The sequence below is a fragment of the Colias eurytheme genome, chromosome 16, assembly GCF_061535395.1.
Source record: "Colias eurytheme isolate Ceu_HAF_F1 chromosome 16, ilColEury1 Martin Lab GWU primary, whole genome shotgun sequence".
Lineage (NCBI taxonomy): Eukaryota > Metazoa > Arthropoda > Insecta > Lepidoptera > Pieridae > Colias > Colias eurytheme.
In genome coordinates this window covers 4,984,825-5,003,237 of record NC_142995.1, presented here as the reverse complement: position 1 = coordinate 5,003,237, position 18,413 = coordinate 4,984,825, and the positions used below count along the sequence as shown (strand labels likewise).

The following is an 18,413-nucleotide window of genomic DNA, read 5'->3' as shown; positions in this document are numbered from 1 at the left end:
AAATATTTACATCACCCACATCCAGGGGCTGACGTTTTTTCTCTATTCATATTGTCCATAATGAATTTTGTATAAATGACAGTCGCTAACATTTAACCCTTTTAAAAAATTCAGAGATGTTTGGAAAGGATGGCCAATAAATCAAATAGTGCCTATGTGCATACTTTATTTGTCTTTAATTTAAATGTGCTATCTGAAAAACAAGTAATACAAAACAACTACTTTATGAAAATCATCTTTAAAGATACAATCAGTCGTGACAAAAGTTATGTCTGTAATCGCCTGATGAAATATTAACATAAGAGTAATAAATTGATTTAAAAACCAGATGAATTCAAATAAACATTCACATCATTACCTGAATAAGAACCATCTGCATTAAATGAATGTAACTATTATTACCAATCTACAAAGATACGGACAAAATATCATCCACTTTATACTATTAGCGTATTCAAACTGCCATACCGCCCACGTACACTCTACCACAAGAGGCCGGTGTGAACTGAAAAATGCAAGTAATAAAACTGGTTGATGCAAAAGCACGTATCTTGTTAGTTGGGCTGGGACACTCCGATGTGCTTACAGCTTACATACAAGTGTGAACGTATCCGACTTGTATAGGACATGCATTTAGAAGTAGGATGCGATGCTTTATTGCCACCGCGATATGAAGGGATTGTAACTGGAGTTAAACTTGTTCGGAATTTATATTGCATTGTTAAAATCCTTTGTTACGCTGTGTATGTTTGTGATGAACATGCCTGCCGGAATATACTTTTTAAGTGACATCATGGTGGTATCATCTTTCTATCTCAAAAGGGATATTTATTAATAGAAACAAGAATACTTACTTAGTTCTAATTTTGAATGTGTAAGCGACAATTTATGAAATTGATAAGGAAAAAGTCGAAACTAAATGTGAACCCTTTGTGCAATCCATTTCAAATGAATGTTATTTAAAGGCAAAAAGCATTATTGGAAAAGAAAATCGTCTTAAACCTCTCGATATCAAAAGTAACACCTGGCTCCTATATTATAGAGTCAGTTATTGGTGTCATTCGTTCAATTCGATTGTGTCAAAGTATCTACAATTCGATTTCAATAATTTTATTCCGGGGTTGAAAAATCACGTTCAATGTACGTTAATCAAAACTCGCGTACAATTCTCAACGGCTTGCAATTCAAGATGATGAATTCGTTTAATAAGAGCCCAAAACTGCGCTCGCTTCGGTAGTAACACATTGCTTTAAAGCCTTCTGTTTCAGCGATTTATTTGGCCTTTTGTATGTCTACATGTTTATTTATTGTTACTATTTGTAACATTTCAGGTGACTGGGTCAATTGTTACAATATGGAACATTTTAGTTGTGACTTACCTACGTTGGAATTTAATTTAAACATTTTCTATTAAATGATTAAGATTTCAATTAATGTTTGAGAATGACGGATAATTACACAATTTTACAAAATGTTTGTGATAATACCAACAAAAAACTAATATAACAGTATGTTTATTATATAAATACATATTACCAGTCTACATACACATTGATTAAAAGTTGAACTATACTCATTTACCAAATATGAGCGAACAAATATAAAGCTGTTTTATGAATGTTTATTGCAATCTGAAACAATGATGTTGCTGTTTATTGCAGTTAAAATAATGCAGGCGGTGTGGCTTCGTGTAAAAATTATTTTAATGCGTTGCTGGTAGGTAGTAGTACTGAATGATTCTGCAATACTTTATGAAGATTTCTTTGTTACAACAATTTGTTTGGGAGTGTAATCAAAATGTAAAATTAAAAAGTAATTTTCAGTTCTTCTTAAAAGTCGAACGCTTTACAAGTACAAAATGTAAGTTAATTACAATAAAGAAGGTGTCTGAAGGCTATTGTGATAGAACTAATTGGATTGCCTTTTATATCTACAACTGTGGAGCTATCATCATATTCAATAATGTATTTGCAATGAAATATGTATTTATCGTTAATTATTATAATTTACTAGCGGCTGGTCCCGGCTTTGTTTCATGATCCGGGATGATTAAGAAATAGAGCAGTCAATGTACTACTAAATCAGGAATAATGTAGCTTTCAGATCAAACAATTTTCAATACGGTCCAGTTTTTTTAGAGCCTTCAGAGAATCTCAAACAAACACACAACGAAATATTTCCTATAATATAGCTTAATATCTATAAATAAAAATTGAATAATTAACAATTAAGACTCTAAATTGTTAATTATTCAATTTATCTCAAACATTCAAATCCTTGTCCTTTGTACGGTACGTAATTCGAACCCTAATCCAATAAGGTTGTGGCGAGGTAGCAGTCAATTGGTTGATCTGAATTTGCCGTTTATTATGTATTTGGGTTTAAGGATGAATACCCCATAATTCTGATGAAATTTGCACAGCTACATGCTTTTGAAGTGAAGTTTCACTCAGTAACACACAAGAAGTTTCTTTAAAAGAAAGTAAAATTTCAAAGTCGCGTCATAGCAATACCGTCACGTCATGGAGTAAGGCATGGATTTTGATATCTTTGAATCTTGCCAAAGAAGTTTCACTTCTGACACCTGTGCACAGCACACACGCTCTTTTTTATTTTTATCACACATTTTTAACACAATATGTGGATTTATGTAACCTCGTTCGCAAATTAGGCCAATGCCGCCCACGATTTCCACAACATTTACACTTGGTATTTTCTCGCTTGTAATAATTAAAACTTTCATCAACATTTTGTCGATTTTGAGCGTTACAAATGTGGGTCAAAGTCCAAAATTTCATAAAACAAACTAGCAGAGCATTCTCCAACTTCAAATGGTTACCTGGTACCTACACGAAGGCCGCAGACACTTGGTGCTTTCAGCTCAGAACTAAACTTTTGCCTGTTACACGCCCGACTTGCCTTCAATAAGCCAACTATGAGTCAATTTACCTATGAAACTTTGTTTTAATCATTCGAGAGTTTGACAAACTGTTCAAATAGATCTGTATTTCATAAACCGATCGCTTTTAACTTGTTGAGTGGGGAATGGAAAGTTTTTGTTTGCAGAAGTACCTTCCACGTATTCGAGATTGAATCCTGTCGATTAAAGTCGTTCATAATAAATAAGTTCTCATTTTCATAAATTGCTTTATTCATGACGGCCCTTTATTATTATTATTTTTTTAATTTCATAACGATTTACTTAAGAAGATACCAGTCTCTTTGACGGTTTGACCCATAGTTTGACCATACTATCTGACCTAAGAAAGAACAAAACTTTCGTATCCAGTGTTCAGCAGAAAATATTTATCTATGGCTCATTTAATACAATAGGAAAAAATTACATTCAAATATGTATTAAATAAAAGTGATAAAAGCTTGTAGTTAATTAAATATTTTACTCCAAATAAAAACACTTTTCAGTATTCTTATAGTTCACTTTTTATTATAATATCTAGAACATGCGAGAGTTATATCATGCTCTACATTATTAGAATGAATTAAAAAGTATATTTATTCATACACTTTTAAATGAATATGGTTCATCAGGTAAATGCAGTTCATAGCGTATCAAAAGCGAAGACTTGGATAAATAAATCGCAAGGTAGATACGATACATAATAAATCATTCATATAGTCAGCGCTCAGACAAAAGATAGTTGCTCTGCGCATTGACTCATAACAAAGATTAATGTGGACACAGCACACATCGATAGTTCTTTGAATAACGTTTCAGATCCGATGTGTTTTAAATATTTATATCTATAGTATTAAAACCTTGATACATTTTAGATGGGTATCTTTGTATTTGTAAAAACATAGAGCAGTTATCGAGTTAAAGAATCCACGAAGAGCTTAACGGTTAAGCGGTTTTTTAAATGAAATGAATCATTTTGAAACTAAGTTTTAGTACAAAAATAAATTTCAAATAAAAATTGCATTATTTAGTTTCGCTTTGGTATTATAATATTATAATACATCTCGTAAAAGCTGTGTATTTCCTCTTTAATCTGCATACAATTACAAGCTTATTAATTAATTGGTTCGTATTAAAGAATTGAACTATAATATAATCTATCAACGAAAAAGAATAACCATGAAACATTAGAATAAATGGAAGCTCCAATAATGTTACTGTAAAAATAGATAAACAAGATAGAAGTTTTAGTTTCGGGCTGAAATAAAATTGTTTGTAGATTTGGGAATTTATAAAACTTTCTGGTTTTCCCGTTTTCAAAAGGGCAGTATCTGGCGGCTTTTATTACATGTTTGCTCCAGTTTTTTGTTCAGCTTATTCGAGAAAATTATGCTGTTGACTCGCCTCTATTTGAAACTGTATAAATGATTTCGACACAAATAGATTTAAAGAGTAATGCTGTAATAAAAAACAAATTGAATTATTGAAACAAAAAACGTTTTTAATATTAATGTTTGTATACCTTTCTCTTAAAAGTTCTAAACCTTATGTATACGATATAATTCATTATGTTTTTATATAAGTGCAGATAATTATAAGTACTTAAAGATTAAATTAGATGAAAGACGAACTATGAAATTGATAAGATATGTACTGTACAACAAAATATATTGTAACTTTTTATCTTATGATTTTGAGATACAACGTAATATGAATAAAGCGTAAGAGAAAAAAAAAGACTCGATTAGTAAAGTATTTCGGTCGCTATCGTGTTAACAAGAAAATCCTCCGCACATACAGACACACGGACGTCCAAGACAGAACTTTTTTAAACTGTTTTTTAACTAGTTTAAATAACAAAAATGACATCAAAAATATCATGAATGTTAAAAATAGTGTTTTTTCTTAATATGTGTGTGTATGTATTATCTTACAAGTGCAATGTATGATACATAAAGACATTTTAAGTTTGAAAAATCAGATGTTTTGCGCGAAGTGACAGTAGTACCCACCTCAACGCTTCGCTTATGAGGCGTGCAATATTAATTTAGTTTTAATAAACAATAAAAAGTTTTACGCACGAGTCTTATAAAACATCACAGGCTTCATTAAAGTGAAATTAACATTTCTTATGTTCTTCGAGGCTGTAAAATCTTCGTTACTGTCAAACCTTTTGAGAGCTGTGAAACTGATTTCCTCATTTTTGGGGTGATTTACCTTGTGATATGGACTCAACGCATTTTCCTTAAGGTATAGAATCAATAAATATAAAATTGGTAACATAACTCATATATATACGTAGCTTGCTAGCTAATGTATATTGGCAATTACCTACTTACATTACAAAATTTTTAACATGATATTTAATGTCGATTTAAAGACGTAATTATTTCGTTTTTTTGTGTAGTAGTAATTGTATAGTTGGTATCAATTTTAGTTTATGCGTCCTTACTGCGTATTTTTGATCTGAAAATATATTTTGAATACAATATCTAATAAAAAGTACGTAGTTATAACATTTTAAGATTGCTTAAAATAGTATGCAAAAATGATAGAGCATCGTTTCTGTAATTTGTATTTTCATATTATATGAAATCATCGTATTAGTAAAGATTTACGTAATTGTATAAAAAATCATCATAAAAGGTATCTTAAATATCCATTTCAGAAACAAAATTGTTCAAGGCAAAAATACTAAACTAGCCCCTTATAGCGACTCGATCGCAACGTTCGTGACAAGTTTACTGATTATAAGTGAAATTTTACGGTTGAAATCCAGATTGAATTATAAGTCAATTTCAACAAACCGAAGTTAAGAGGTTTGGAACAAAATCTCTATTTTTATCCTCTTTTTTGAGGTTATTTTTTTCTGGGCTGCCTGCCCTTAGGAAGAGCTGTCTGTAGGAAAAAACGACCACCTTAAAAATCTGTATTAGGTAATAGTAAAAAAGATTCTATTAATGACATATTAAATCACATGGTACATATAAATAATTGCCTGGCCTTGTCTACGTTTATTTACGTTAACTCACCAATTAATACACTAATATTAGTTTCTAATAATGATCCCATTGGAAACATTTCATGTATTATTTATCGTGTTCAGCGAAATAGACTTGTCAGATCCTGACTAGCAACCTTTACCTTTCTCTGCAAGCTCTTCACAAGGAGAAGAGCCATAGGCTCTTCTCCTTGTAAGTATGGATTAGCATCACAATACATAATATAAAGGTATGGATGAGTATTCAGTATTAAAACAAAACAAACCATTAGACCTTATAATTTTATTCAATTTGACAAATACAACCCAATAAATAACTTTAGCATATTTCTAAAGCCTACACTTAAGTGTTTAAATTTATTTCTATCCCCTGCCATTACGGTACATCGCCTGTAATTTATTGTGAAATGGGATATACGACAAAGTTATTTATATTTCGTAAATGAAGTTATGAGTCTGTCTCAGTGTCAGTAATTTTGTTACAGCGTCTCAGAGACAGGCGAGTGATAAATGATCGAACTGTTCAAATTTTGGAAGCCTCAATTTGTGTTTACTTATTACAATAATTTAAGGTAGTTCATAATCAATTTTCTTATCGGAAATTGTTTAAATTCACAGTTGGAACCGTCTAGTGCTTGGTTAATTTTGGTGATTTGAAATAAACACTGTAAAATTTGCTTCTGCTACAACATGAACATAAAAATATAAACAATGGCATAATATAACAGTGCATTTACATCAAACAAGCGAATGCTAATTCTATGTCAAATTATTTTAGTGTAAACAGGCGTAGAGCATTCTTTCGTTGTTCTTAGTGCGTTCGAAAAGATTATATGCAATTTTCTAATACTCAATAACAATGAATATGAGTTTTCATTTTCACTAAAAGATCACGAAATAATGCTCTTGCTCTAGTTCTAGCTATATGTTCGTTTCAACTATATGCGCCGTAAGAAATCACATCTAAAACGTTATACATAATGCAAGAAATAATCGAACATTTACGTTTTCGTAGCATTCGTAACAAAATAATTTATGTAGCTTGTTGTAGAGACAATCGACATGACTAACGTACGGTAACAAACATTTTAATATATTATATACAAACATATACAATAAACACTCATATAGCGTGGAAATGAGTTTCAACTGTTGAGTGGTGTTCGTCAATTCCCACGCATGTCATTAGTTAGGATGACGCAGAAAAATTGCCCGCGAAAATTGCACTCGCGTAGCTCGCAATTTTTGTATTATTTCAATTTTACGCGTAGCAATTGTTCAAGAGTGAAAACCACTTAAATGTTTCGCTATACTCGTATATTATGCAGTATTTTTGTTTGTGAATATGGATAATTTGTTTCCATGAGCTGTAGAGCTTTAGATTTTGTGAAATAATTCTGTTTCAAACTGATAACACAGTGAAAAGTGATCTCATTATTCTAAATACTATGTACACAAATAATCATTTTATTATGTCAAGAAAGAATCAAAGCCATTTGCAAATAATTTAAAAAGCTCTCTTCAATTTACACTATATAAGCCTTCAGATGGAGTGAATATTAATACAGATTACAGACTCTTGAGGTCTCAACGTTATTCCAAACGGGCCATTACCTGAAGGGGCGGTCGCTTAGCTAAATGGTTTGAATGAACAGGATTTTTCGGATTGCCTGTCACATTGCCTGCAGGCGGAAAACATGACCGTAAAATTGTACTTATTTATTAAATTTCAGTTTGCTACTTTAAAGGTAATATTTTTGGTCGTTAGCAGTGCCTGAAAATATCTTTTGTGACGAATTTGAGATGAAACTTGTACCATTTATAAACAAAATATTTTGTAAATTATGTTGCAAGGTTTACTAAAATATAGTTTGTAGAGTAACTAGGTATAAGGAATCTGTTTAATAATAGTCATACAAAAACAAAAATTGTATTTGTATTATATTACTTTATTTATTATTGTAACATTAATAAGCCCATAATTGACTATTATAAATCGCGAAATATGATAAATTTATATCTGATTCATTCAAAATATTCCATATTACCAAGCTATTTTATTATCTATATTATATTTAATAACATTATTTTCAAAACATTAAGTAAGCACTAAGCATCGTATCATAAACAGTTAAAACCCCATCTAATTTAATATAACTCAAAGTACTAAATGCAATGATTTCAGTTAGATTTTCCTTAAAGCATCACAAAGAAAATAGAAGAACTTTTATAAAGAAATTAAAAATACCTCCGCTATTTTGAATCCTATTAACAATGTCCTATTTCACTCATTTACTTTGTGCATTTAAATTAAAATTCCGTCTCCAAACTACACAATTATTAAGTTCGTCCAAAATGCAGGGAACTTTACGGAGCAAATAGAATTAAAATTTTGTTTTTCTTTTTCAGGGAAGTTGGAAAGATGAGGCTCTGTACATATTTGCTGCTGAGTTTCTTGGGTAAGTCGCTATTTGTGTTCGGAACAACGCCTTTATATTAGACGTGTATATTCCACCCGATAACCTTCTTGTTATTTACGACGAAAGAATTACTTTTCCGTTTTGTTTGGATCTTGCGGTCCGTGTTGTGTCGTTCTTTTTTATTTAGAAGTACTATATCGGGGCTTTATGTTATTTAGATACTGAAAAGAATATGTTTATTTAAAAATACCATATATTTTTCTAATATTTCGTAATAAAACGAAATTTGAGGATTCATTTTTTTACATCAAAATCAACCAGTGTACAACTCCTAATGTTGTAACATTTTCTTTATTTTTTGCTGAACAAAATAATTGCTTTACATGTTCAAAACAACACATCTTGTTTATCCTAACTAAACTAACATTACATAACGGTTGCCACAAACAATTATTGTGAAAGAAGTGTTGAAATGAAATTCATTCGTATCACATCCCGGTGGGCCTGTAAATCTTCGGACATATATCTCTGGGGTGCTGGCTGTTGTCGCTAGTCGCAAAGTTTCTCTGTTACGGTCAACGTACTGCATTGTATATTCTGGTTACTTATATAACAATGGACGTATTGAATAAGGTATTCGGTGTGAGGATATCTACATATGTAGTTTATCTATGTGGGATGGTTTTATCAAGATTTAGGAATAAGATTGTACAGAGCTTTGTGTATTATAGGGTGTGTTTTGATTTACAAATATTTATATAGAATGCTTAAATATGTATTATTTCCATTACTGTAACAGTTAATTGTTGAATTTGTTACTTAAGCTTAGTGAATATTGAGAAAATTGTAATACATATATTATTCGATTTCAAGGAAGAGAAAATACAAAAATAATAAGTCGTCAAACATTGTGTGTTTCTTATAAGAACTTTTAATTTGAGTTGCTACGTAGACGTGCCTCGAATCGATAATTCCTTGTTTCACTTTGTGAGTTTTTGTTTACTTTCCTACAAATAATGTATTACTCAAGGAATGTTTTAAACTGGATAATACTCATATTGCAATTAACATAAGCACAGTTATAATCGTAATAAATCTAATTAATACAATCAGCGTTCAAATGAGTCATAAAACTGGATTTATGTATATAGGATTCTCAGGATGAATATTACGATTTCTTGCTTCTTTTATATAAATTCAGTAGTATATTATAAAAAAATATATTTCAGCCAGTCTTAAATAGGTACTTATTTTACATAAAATATCACATTATATCCTCTTAATAACAAAATGCCGTAGATATTATAATATGATATAGAAGCCAGACGTAGATAAAAATTTTCTTGTTCGTTAAGTTCATATAAAATTATCTTAAGAATTCGGTAATATTATTTTTCATCTTTCGCATTAATAAAATGGGAAATATTTTTGTGATATTATTATATCTTGAAATAGCTTCTTAATTGGAGCGGCGTCGGCGTCGAGGCTTACGGTTTATTTAGGTAAAGTTCTCTCAAAATCGGGCGCGATCTTCCTGAAGATAAATATAGGCAAAGTGAAGGCTGTAGAAGAAAGTTGTCGCCGGGCTTATCTCCGGGAACGACTCTTACATCACTTACATTTGCTCGGGCCGGGTCGCGTGAAACATTTTCAAATCTTGTCGGCCTTGCGACTTCAATGTTACTTTATGTAGTGCCTAATGGTGATGCGTAGACCTATTCTTTATATTATCTTGGTGTATAAACTTGGTATTTGGTTCGGTGTAAGTAAATAATTTGTTAAGTACTAGAACTTAATAATATTTTGATGATAAATGAAGTCAATTTAATGTTGTAAAACAATTTATACAATACTAGAGGTCCGCCCCGGCTTCGCCCGTGGTACATATTTCGCAATAAAAGGTAGCCTATGTCCTTTCTCGGGTATCAAAATATCTCCATGCCAAATTTCATGCAAATTGGTTCAGTAGTTTAGGCGTGATTGAGTAACAGACAGACAGACAGAGTTACTTTCGCATTTATAATATTAGTATGGATGATAATAAGCACATGGCACAATAAGACACTAACTTTAAAGTTTTATGTGTTCCGTCTTGTAAACGCAGAAGCAATCGTATGGTTCGATAGCATTTATTTCTTAGAGTGATAACCACGGTTTACTTGTGCTTCTAGAGTATCCTCACAATACATTATTTATAACAGTGAGTGCTTCCTGAAAATTGATTGTGTAGATTTTATAAGGAACATGTTTAAGTTTCTAACGAGCAACATTGCACGCATTGAAAATACAAGCTCCGTAATTAATGAAATGTACATGATATTTATACAAAAATAAACCGTCTATTAGCAGAACAAGATAAGCTCCTATTCGTTGTTCCGTTTTCTTCAATAAATGTATCATGTCTGCTCGTCGAGCGGAAAATTTACTAACTGTTTGCAAACTGTGCTGTTAACAGACTCGCCTGTCAGTTTCGTTGCCAGACCCGACTCCTTTAGAATTCAAAATGTAATACCTAAATTTATTTGGAATCTATATGCAACAATAATGTCTGCGTGCTACGGACGTGGTAATACGCTCTTTGATATACCGCTTGTCTTGCTATTTTATCGTTGGGTTCCTTGATTCAATTGAACAATCGCACGGAGTAGCCGTGTTGTAGCTGTCCTGGAAAATAAAGGTGGAATGAGTTCTTTACTGGTTTCCATTTAAATAGACATGCTCGTATGTAACTAACCTATTTTTATAATCTTCTAAATAATCTCCAAACACTTTTGATTACTGGTTGAGTTGAAATTTTATTTTCAGTTCCAGTGTAGTATTACAATGTATGTAAATCTAACTAACGTCATGTTAAATCCAATATGGCCGTCAAAGAAAGCGAACTCGTTAATACATTTTCTTCTGTCCAGTAACAAGAATTTACGACTGAAACGGCGTCAAAACTTTTGGGTGCCATGTTCAATTTTCTCCCAATACCGTCACTTAATAATTTCTTTACAACTAAGATTTATAAAAATTTGAGTTTGTTTGTACATTTTAAATCGATTTTATGAATACAAATATTAAATTGATATACATATTTTAAAAATAATATCAATAGTGTGCAAGTTTGAAATAAAGTAAAAATATCAAATCATATTTCCGAGACTGAATTCAGCAGCGAGCTATAAAGCACGTAGTGACAAGTTACTTTTCTGTCAGCTCTCTTAGTTTGTTGTCAGCAAAATTTGCTCTTTTTAGTTCATTCGATTTTAAATTAAGATTATAGAAGCATCACGTCCACATTAATTATAGAGCACTTCAAATGTGGTTTTATTTTACTATTACTCGATTGTCGAAAATATCACAACTTATTAAAAAGTCATATTAAAAAAACGTACAGTATACAGAAATAAAATCATTTTCATGTAACTTCACCAGCAATAAAATGCCATAAATGAAGAAATAACTTGATCCATAGATTTAATAAGCATTAAATATAGTAATAAGTATGTCCTGTTTTACGGATAGACATAACAAATATAATATTATTTTATGGAAACATTACTTTCCCTAAAATAGTGAGATGACAGGCGTAGGCAGCCGACGAAATATTTGATTTTTGTTTTGTACAGACATTTCAGATATTTAGTATCGTCATATGATTTTATAGGCCATCGACGTCTTCAGTTTCTTTCGTTTGTTCGACAGAAAGATTTGTATTTTTTGTGAGATGTGTAAAAATTACAAAATATATAAAAGAGGTTTGTTTTACTCGAATCATCGAATGTTTCTTTATTGTTGTTATCTTAACTTATCAAGAATTTGTAATAGATTTCTTGTTCGTATTAAATATCAATACATATGAAGGTCACAATCTTTGGTCAACGCCCCAATAATAATTTAACAATTTAATTTGTCCATATTTCTGTAATACTTAGTCATAAAATTATTATAAAAACTCTCTAAATTTTGGACAAAATCACACTAACGCTCTCGAATTTCTACAGAATACTGTAGCCTTATAAATTTCTACGGAGTATAGAACAATATTTCCAGAGAAATCAAGAGTATTGAACAATTTCTCAGAAATTCCGTACATACACGTGTCAATGTAAGTAATTAACCAAGAATGGATATATTTCGAGCTAGAGTGAACATAGCTGTGCCAAGATAATAATATGCAAATACTTGCTAATTGGTAAAGAAGCCGAAAGTTGTTTTAACAGACGAAAATAATATTAAATTATCAACTCGGTAGTTGTAACCCGCAGATTCACTTACCAATGTGTCGTGGCGCCCGTCTAACGTAGCGTTTTTTTCTGAATTCTCTTTTCGCTTGCCTCTAAATGAGCTAATTAAAATTTTAAGAGAATTAGTCTTATTTTGGAATGCATTTGTAAAGTGAGCTCTTTTTAACCAAAAATAGTTTTATTTCTTTATTTGGAAATCGTGGTCGCTAACTGAAAGCTGAAAACAACAATTTCAATTTCAAAATTAACATACGTACAATTCTGAAGAGGAATATAGGTATACTTTAATTTTAAAGACTAGGTTTAGCTAAGTCTATCATGACCCCTGTTTCGCACGTCAATATTATTGCTTTAAAGATACAATTAACCAATGATAGAGTTGCATACAATCAACCAGAAATGTATATATTTGTCTTTATTTCGACGCATTCCACTTGTATTCCATAGTATGTATGATGCATATCTCCGAAACTAATTAGGCATGCAGCCAAGTGTTCAGTGGCATCTCTATTCAACGATTGTTATGAACCAATTGGTTTTATACAATTGTTATTTGCTAACTTTATATTGTGATTTTAAATAGTACGTGCTCAACTATTAGTAGTGTGCATGAAGCCAATATAACTTTGAACTGATTTGGTTATCGATACAAACAAATTCAACTTAATTTTGATTGGATATTTTGGTTCGTTGCAACTTGCAAGATTAAAAATTAAATCTAATTCTGACCCCTTGAAACATCTTTATTGTTTCGATGACACCGAAGCTTATAAGACGTCGTTACAACGTCGTTTACGCAATTAAGGAACGAAAAGAATAATGATTCTATTGTAAATAGCATTTCTATTTGAGTATGATTACTTATTTTATTTAAAGCTCTACATAGATATGTGATGTCACAAACGAATAACTAGGAATTGCTTTTATAATATTATTTATCTTGCTTTTACAATAATCGCTTTTAAAGAGTCATTTAGTGCCTTTGGGCATATTATTTATAATGTGTTTTTCATGTACCTTCGAACTGAACAATATCGGAATTTATTTTCAAAGTAAAGAAGGACTTATTGGTCGTTTTATTTCAGGTGACACATCAAATTATAATGGAGTAACAAGATTTACATCTTAGTGCGTTGTTAATGTAAACTTGTTCATAGCTTCGGGTGTAAGTGCTTTAAAATTTTAAGTCAATTTAGCTGCCGTGGCCCTGACGCGGACGTTGTAATATCATCACGGGAAGTTTATCCACTTTTGAGAATTATTATTAGATATCTTGTTAGTGTTGGTGTTTGTTGTTAAATAGGTTTTGGTGGTTGTGTTTGTAGATAAATTATTATCATTAATAATTTTCATTATGTATGTAGACAAATAATTATCCCACCAAAAACATTTTCATGTAAAATGTTGCCAAGACGAGCCCATATGACTCACACTGTCAAAAAGTTATCAGATCTCATGTAGAGCCAAGCTTCTAACACTACACGCCCTAACTCTACAAGGCCTAACTTCACAAACTCTACACCTTAGTCAAAATATGTGGCTTGGCCATTTCGCTACATTCACATCGGCGTAAGGTGAAAAATTAATTCACTGTTCATTACTTTTGTGTTATACAATAGTTCTTGTAGTAACGAACGGCCAAGCCACATATTTTGACTAAGGTGTAGAGTTTGTGAAGTTAGGCCTTGTAGAGTTAGGGCGTGTAGTGTTAGAAGCTTGGCTCTACATGAGATCTGATAACTTTTTGACAGTGTGAGTCATATGGGCTCGTCTTGGCAACATTTTACATGAAAATGTTTTTGGTGGGATTTCATTTCTTTTTGTAGGTTGTTTGTAACATTTTTTTTTAACAAGGAGTACCTATACATATATATATATCTAGGGGAACCAAGTTTTAGATTATTAGATTAGACCTCTAGCGTCATCAAAATTTAATTTAAAATTACAGGTCTCATACAAACTCCCATCCCCTAGTTTAAGGGGTTGGGGGATGAAAGTTACAAGTTTTATAATTTTTTTGTTGTTTGTGTGCTAATACTAGCTTACATACAAAATTTCAGCTTTCTAGGACATTAGGAAATACCTTAAGAATTTTGATGATCATCAGTGAGTCAGTGACGAAATTAGCGTTTTTTAGATATAAATAAAATCTGAAGTATAAAAGCTAATGTAATTAAAACTTAATATGTTCAATAAGTCCGCTATTGACAATATATCCCGAAAATTTTGTTGATGTAGCATAATCCAAACCCAAGTTATGAGGGTTCAAAAAAACGTCGAAGCGCTTCGAGAAAAGGTAGTTAGTGCCCGTACGCGTAGTCGCTTGGCTCGTCTTGGCGGGGGCACTACCGTGCCCCCAGATCATTTATAATTTCCAATAAAGATATTTGATATTTATGTTTTGTTTTCATTTTTTTGTCAGTATTTCATATTTTTTTTTAATTTGGTAATTTTAATTTAAATATAAAAACACAAGCAGTTTTTATCATTGCATAATACTTGTATTAAAATCGTAAAACTAAAATTAAAATATATATCTATTGGTGTTAGATGTTGATTGCATTAAATGTATGACATTTTATTATTTAAATGAATATAAAATTTTCAAAGTTTCTCCACTAGTTAATGAATAGGTACCTATTGAATTAACCACTAAGGATAAAGCACTCAGTAAGTTTTATAAAATACCCGGAAGTGTAAATTATTAAGCCGGTGTAGTTTAACTATAAAGGGTTTAACTCCCTCGAGGAAATACAAACCCTAATAAGTTATATTGTGAAGTTATATCTCTAAGACACCAGCCTTGCATCATCGTATTTTCTTTGATTATTATGTTTGTTTAATTTTGCAGAACAATCAGCAAGTAATGTGAAAATTGAACTTTTTGATTTATTTATTTGAAGTATTTTTTACAATTTTTTTATATCGAACCCAACGAACCACAATAAACATAAAATTCCACACAGCCGTTCTATTATACTATACCTACAGGTAGGTACATTCTTGAAAAAGTAGCATTTTTAATTGATTTATTCACTTATATATTACATGAAATAATCTATTCAAATGTAAATATAGAAGATAAAACAGCTGTAACTTAATAATGACGCCCACAACCATTGACAATAATTACCTGCGAAAATGTTTACCAAACTTTTTATTGAGGCTAAAAAAGGGTTGTAGGACAGAAATGGGTCTTAAGGATAAATATGGAACATGGATAGCCGATCCCTAAGTCATTGTTCGCAGCAACCTCCTATAAAATACAAGTGGAGTCTGGCATGTTTCATCTGCCGTGTATTTGGCCACTGTGGTGGATCGTGGTCGAATACTTTGCCTATGTGCCTAAAGTGAGAACAAAATTAGTGGCTTAAAGGTGGATGAATGCATTGATCTTCTGTAAAGTAATTCGTTATAATGCTGATGCAAGGGAACTCAATAATAGTTTAAAAATAATTATTAACTCTTGATTCCTTTTTAATGTAGCTTATTTAGATCACCATTTTCTTTGGTGAATAACGCTAACATAATATTATGAGAATAAAAACCAACATACTCGAACCTTAATTTAAGATAAAGCTAAAAAGATAATGTGTTTCATATTCAGTACATAAATCAGATAAACATGACAGTTGGTTATTTCAAAAACCCAAGTATCCTTGGAAAAGGTGTTGCTGTGCTAAGAGATAGAATATATACGCCCTCTGGTTGTTTCTACCGACACATCCCAAGAATATTCACCCAGCGAAGCGAGAATGTAAGCCTCTCTAGACCTGCATACCTATTTGTTTTGTTTCAGCCTTGTTTTATACCTCTTGTTCTAGATTCTAAGGTTCAGCTTTTTTCGTTGTATCTCTTTGAGCTGCAGGTACAATGAATTCACAAAATTTAAGAGTAGGTACGTATTCGTAATTTGTATGATTTATGCTTTGTATTGTTAGTTCTTGATGAAAGAACGTAAAAAGTAAATAAAATTTAACGCTACCACTCTTTAGCAATTGCAATTACTTTAATTGATTTTGAGGACATTTGAATGTTTACATGGATTCCATTCATAAATACTGCATTAATCAAAAAATCGTTATTTCAAATATACCATTCATTTTTGTGTAACTACATTTTTTAAATAAGTTCATTTGGGTAATATTTTGATAAAAAGAAGCTCTTAAATATAATCAAAAGGGTTATTTTAATTAAAGTTAACATAACTGGGAGGAAAAGACAAAGATAAAATCTTACAAAGATTTACTCATTCCACATAGATAAGACTAAAATGTAACGATCATAAAAGTCATAATTGATTATAAGGACGTTTAATGTGCCTTTGGTGCCTTTGTATTTAATTAATAATCTACGTTTAACGCATATTAAACAACTATCTTAATTAGTACAAGCAATTCCAGAAAGAAGGAAAGGAGTACGTGGCAGGAATAAAAAGCGAGATTTAATTAACTTTTCGACCTTTTTTATAATTAAGTACCTACTAGTCTTATTAAATACACGTGCCGACAACAATGCAAAGAATAACAATACCTCATATTAACATACAAAAGATAAACATTTTCAATGAAATCTTTCAGTTATTTTTGTGTGAGCGTATCATTTTACTTGGCTTTATAAGAATATAATGGTATTAATGTCTAATGATGTTTACATAATAAAGACAAAGAGATCCGATGTGGGTGTAGAAAAGTCGTAATAATGATTCAATTTAATTGTATCTATGAGAGAAAGTAATGTGAAGAGCCTTTGTACAATATTATATCTATTTCTATTTTCTTCGTTAAAATAAAGTATAATATATTAACAAAAAAACATTTTAAGTAACTATATTGCAATAGAATCTTGAATAATATTTTGCGGACATTTTTAATGTGTTAATAACTCCATAAGATCTTGGTTTCTATACAAGAACTAGGTATCTACGAGTACGAGTGAGCAAATTTGTAAGTAAAATTTAGAAAACTTGTACTAACGTTATCTGGCCATGAAATAGGGCGATTATCATAAAATGGACGTTTCGTCATTCAGCGGACCATTTCAGATAGTGAGGAAGGAACTCACGGAATGGACCGCTTTAAGTTGCCATAAGGTATACCTAACGGTAATCCGCCTGTAGCATTGAATAGACAGCTTTACAATGTAGTCAATTTTGAGTTATTGTTATGCTTATTTTCAGATTATATTAGAATACGAAGATAATGTAATTCAACAATAGTTAGATGGCAATGACGATGATATTGTTGTTAATAACATACGTGATTAAAGGCCTCTAGGTAGCTAAAATGATTTAGTTCCTCTTGTAGGCTAAACATTTTTATTATCTCCATCTGTTTGGGTGTCTTCTATTAATTTTCATACAGAATACTGCAGCGGTTACAAGGTCGGCATTTTGTATTTCTGTAATAGTTAAAAGTTGAAAATTAAAATAATTTAATGCTAAAATTTGAACTTCAAAGCTTAATTTAGAACATAAAAACATAATTTACATAATTCATCTTTTAAATGGTGCATAATTGACTTGCTGAATATTTTCATTAAAATTTAGCCTAAAGAACAAGCAACCTAATTTGAATTGAATTTGATTCCAGTCATGAATACTCAGTTAATTTAATAAAAAATTTCATGAAATTTTAACTTAATTACTTTTTTCTTTTAATGAAAATGATTTTAGTTTTAACAAAATGTAGTAATTTCAATACTAATAGATAATATATTTTAGTTTTTAATTTATATATACTCCTAGGTCCACAAAGGTAATATAATATTTTGTAATAAACAATCAATATCATAATTATACCTCAAGACTTTTAAGAACTCTATATCTCTACCATCTCCAAATC

At 30.9% G+C, this 18,413-nt stretch overlaps 1 protein-coding gene across 1 annotated transcript in view; it reads left to right on the top strand.

Moving 5' to 3' along the window:
* The window catches only part of Dscam4 (Down syndrome cell adhesion molecule 4), a 148,124-nt gene that overhangs the window by 16,809 nt on the left and 112,902 nt on the right, over positions 1–18,413 (top strand). The window contains exon 2 of the mRNA XM_090111163.1: positions 8,328–8,377. Within this exon, the coding sequence (XP_089967289.1) occupies positions 8,341–8,377 (37 nt within the window). The 5' untranslated portion in view covers positions 8,328–8,340. The remainder of the gene's footprint in view (positions 1–8,327; positions 8,378–18,413) is intronic.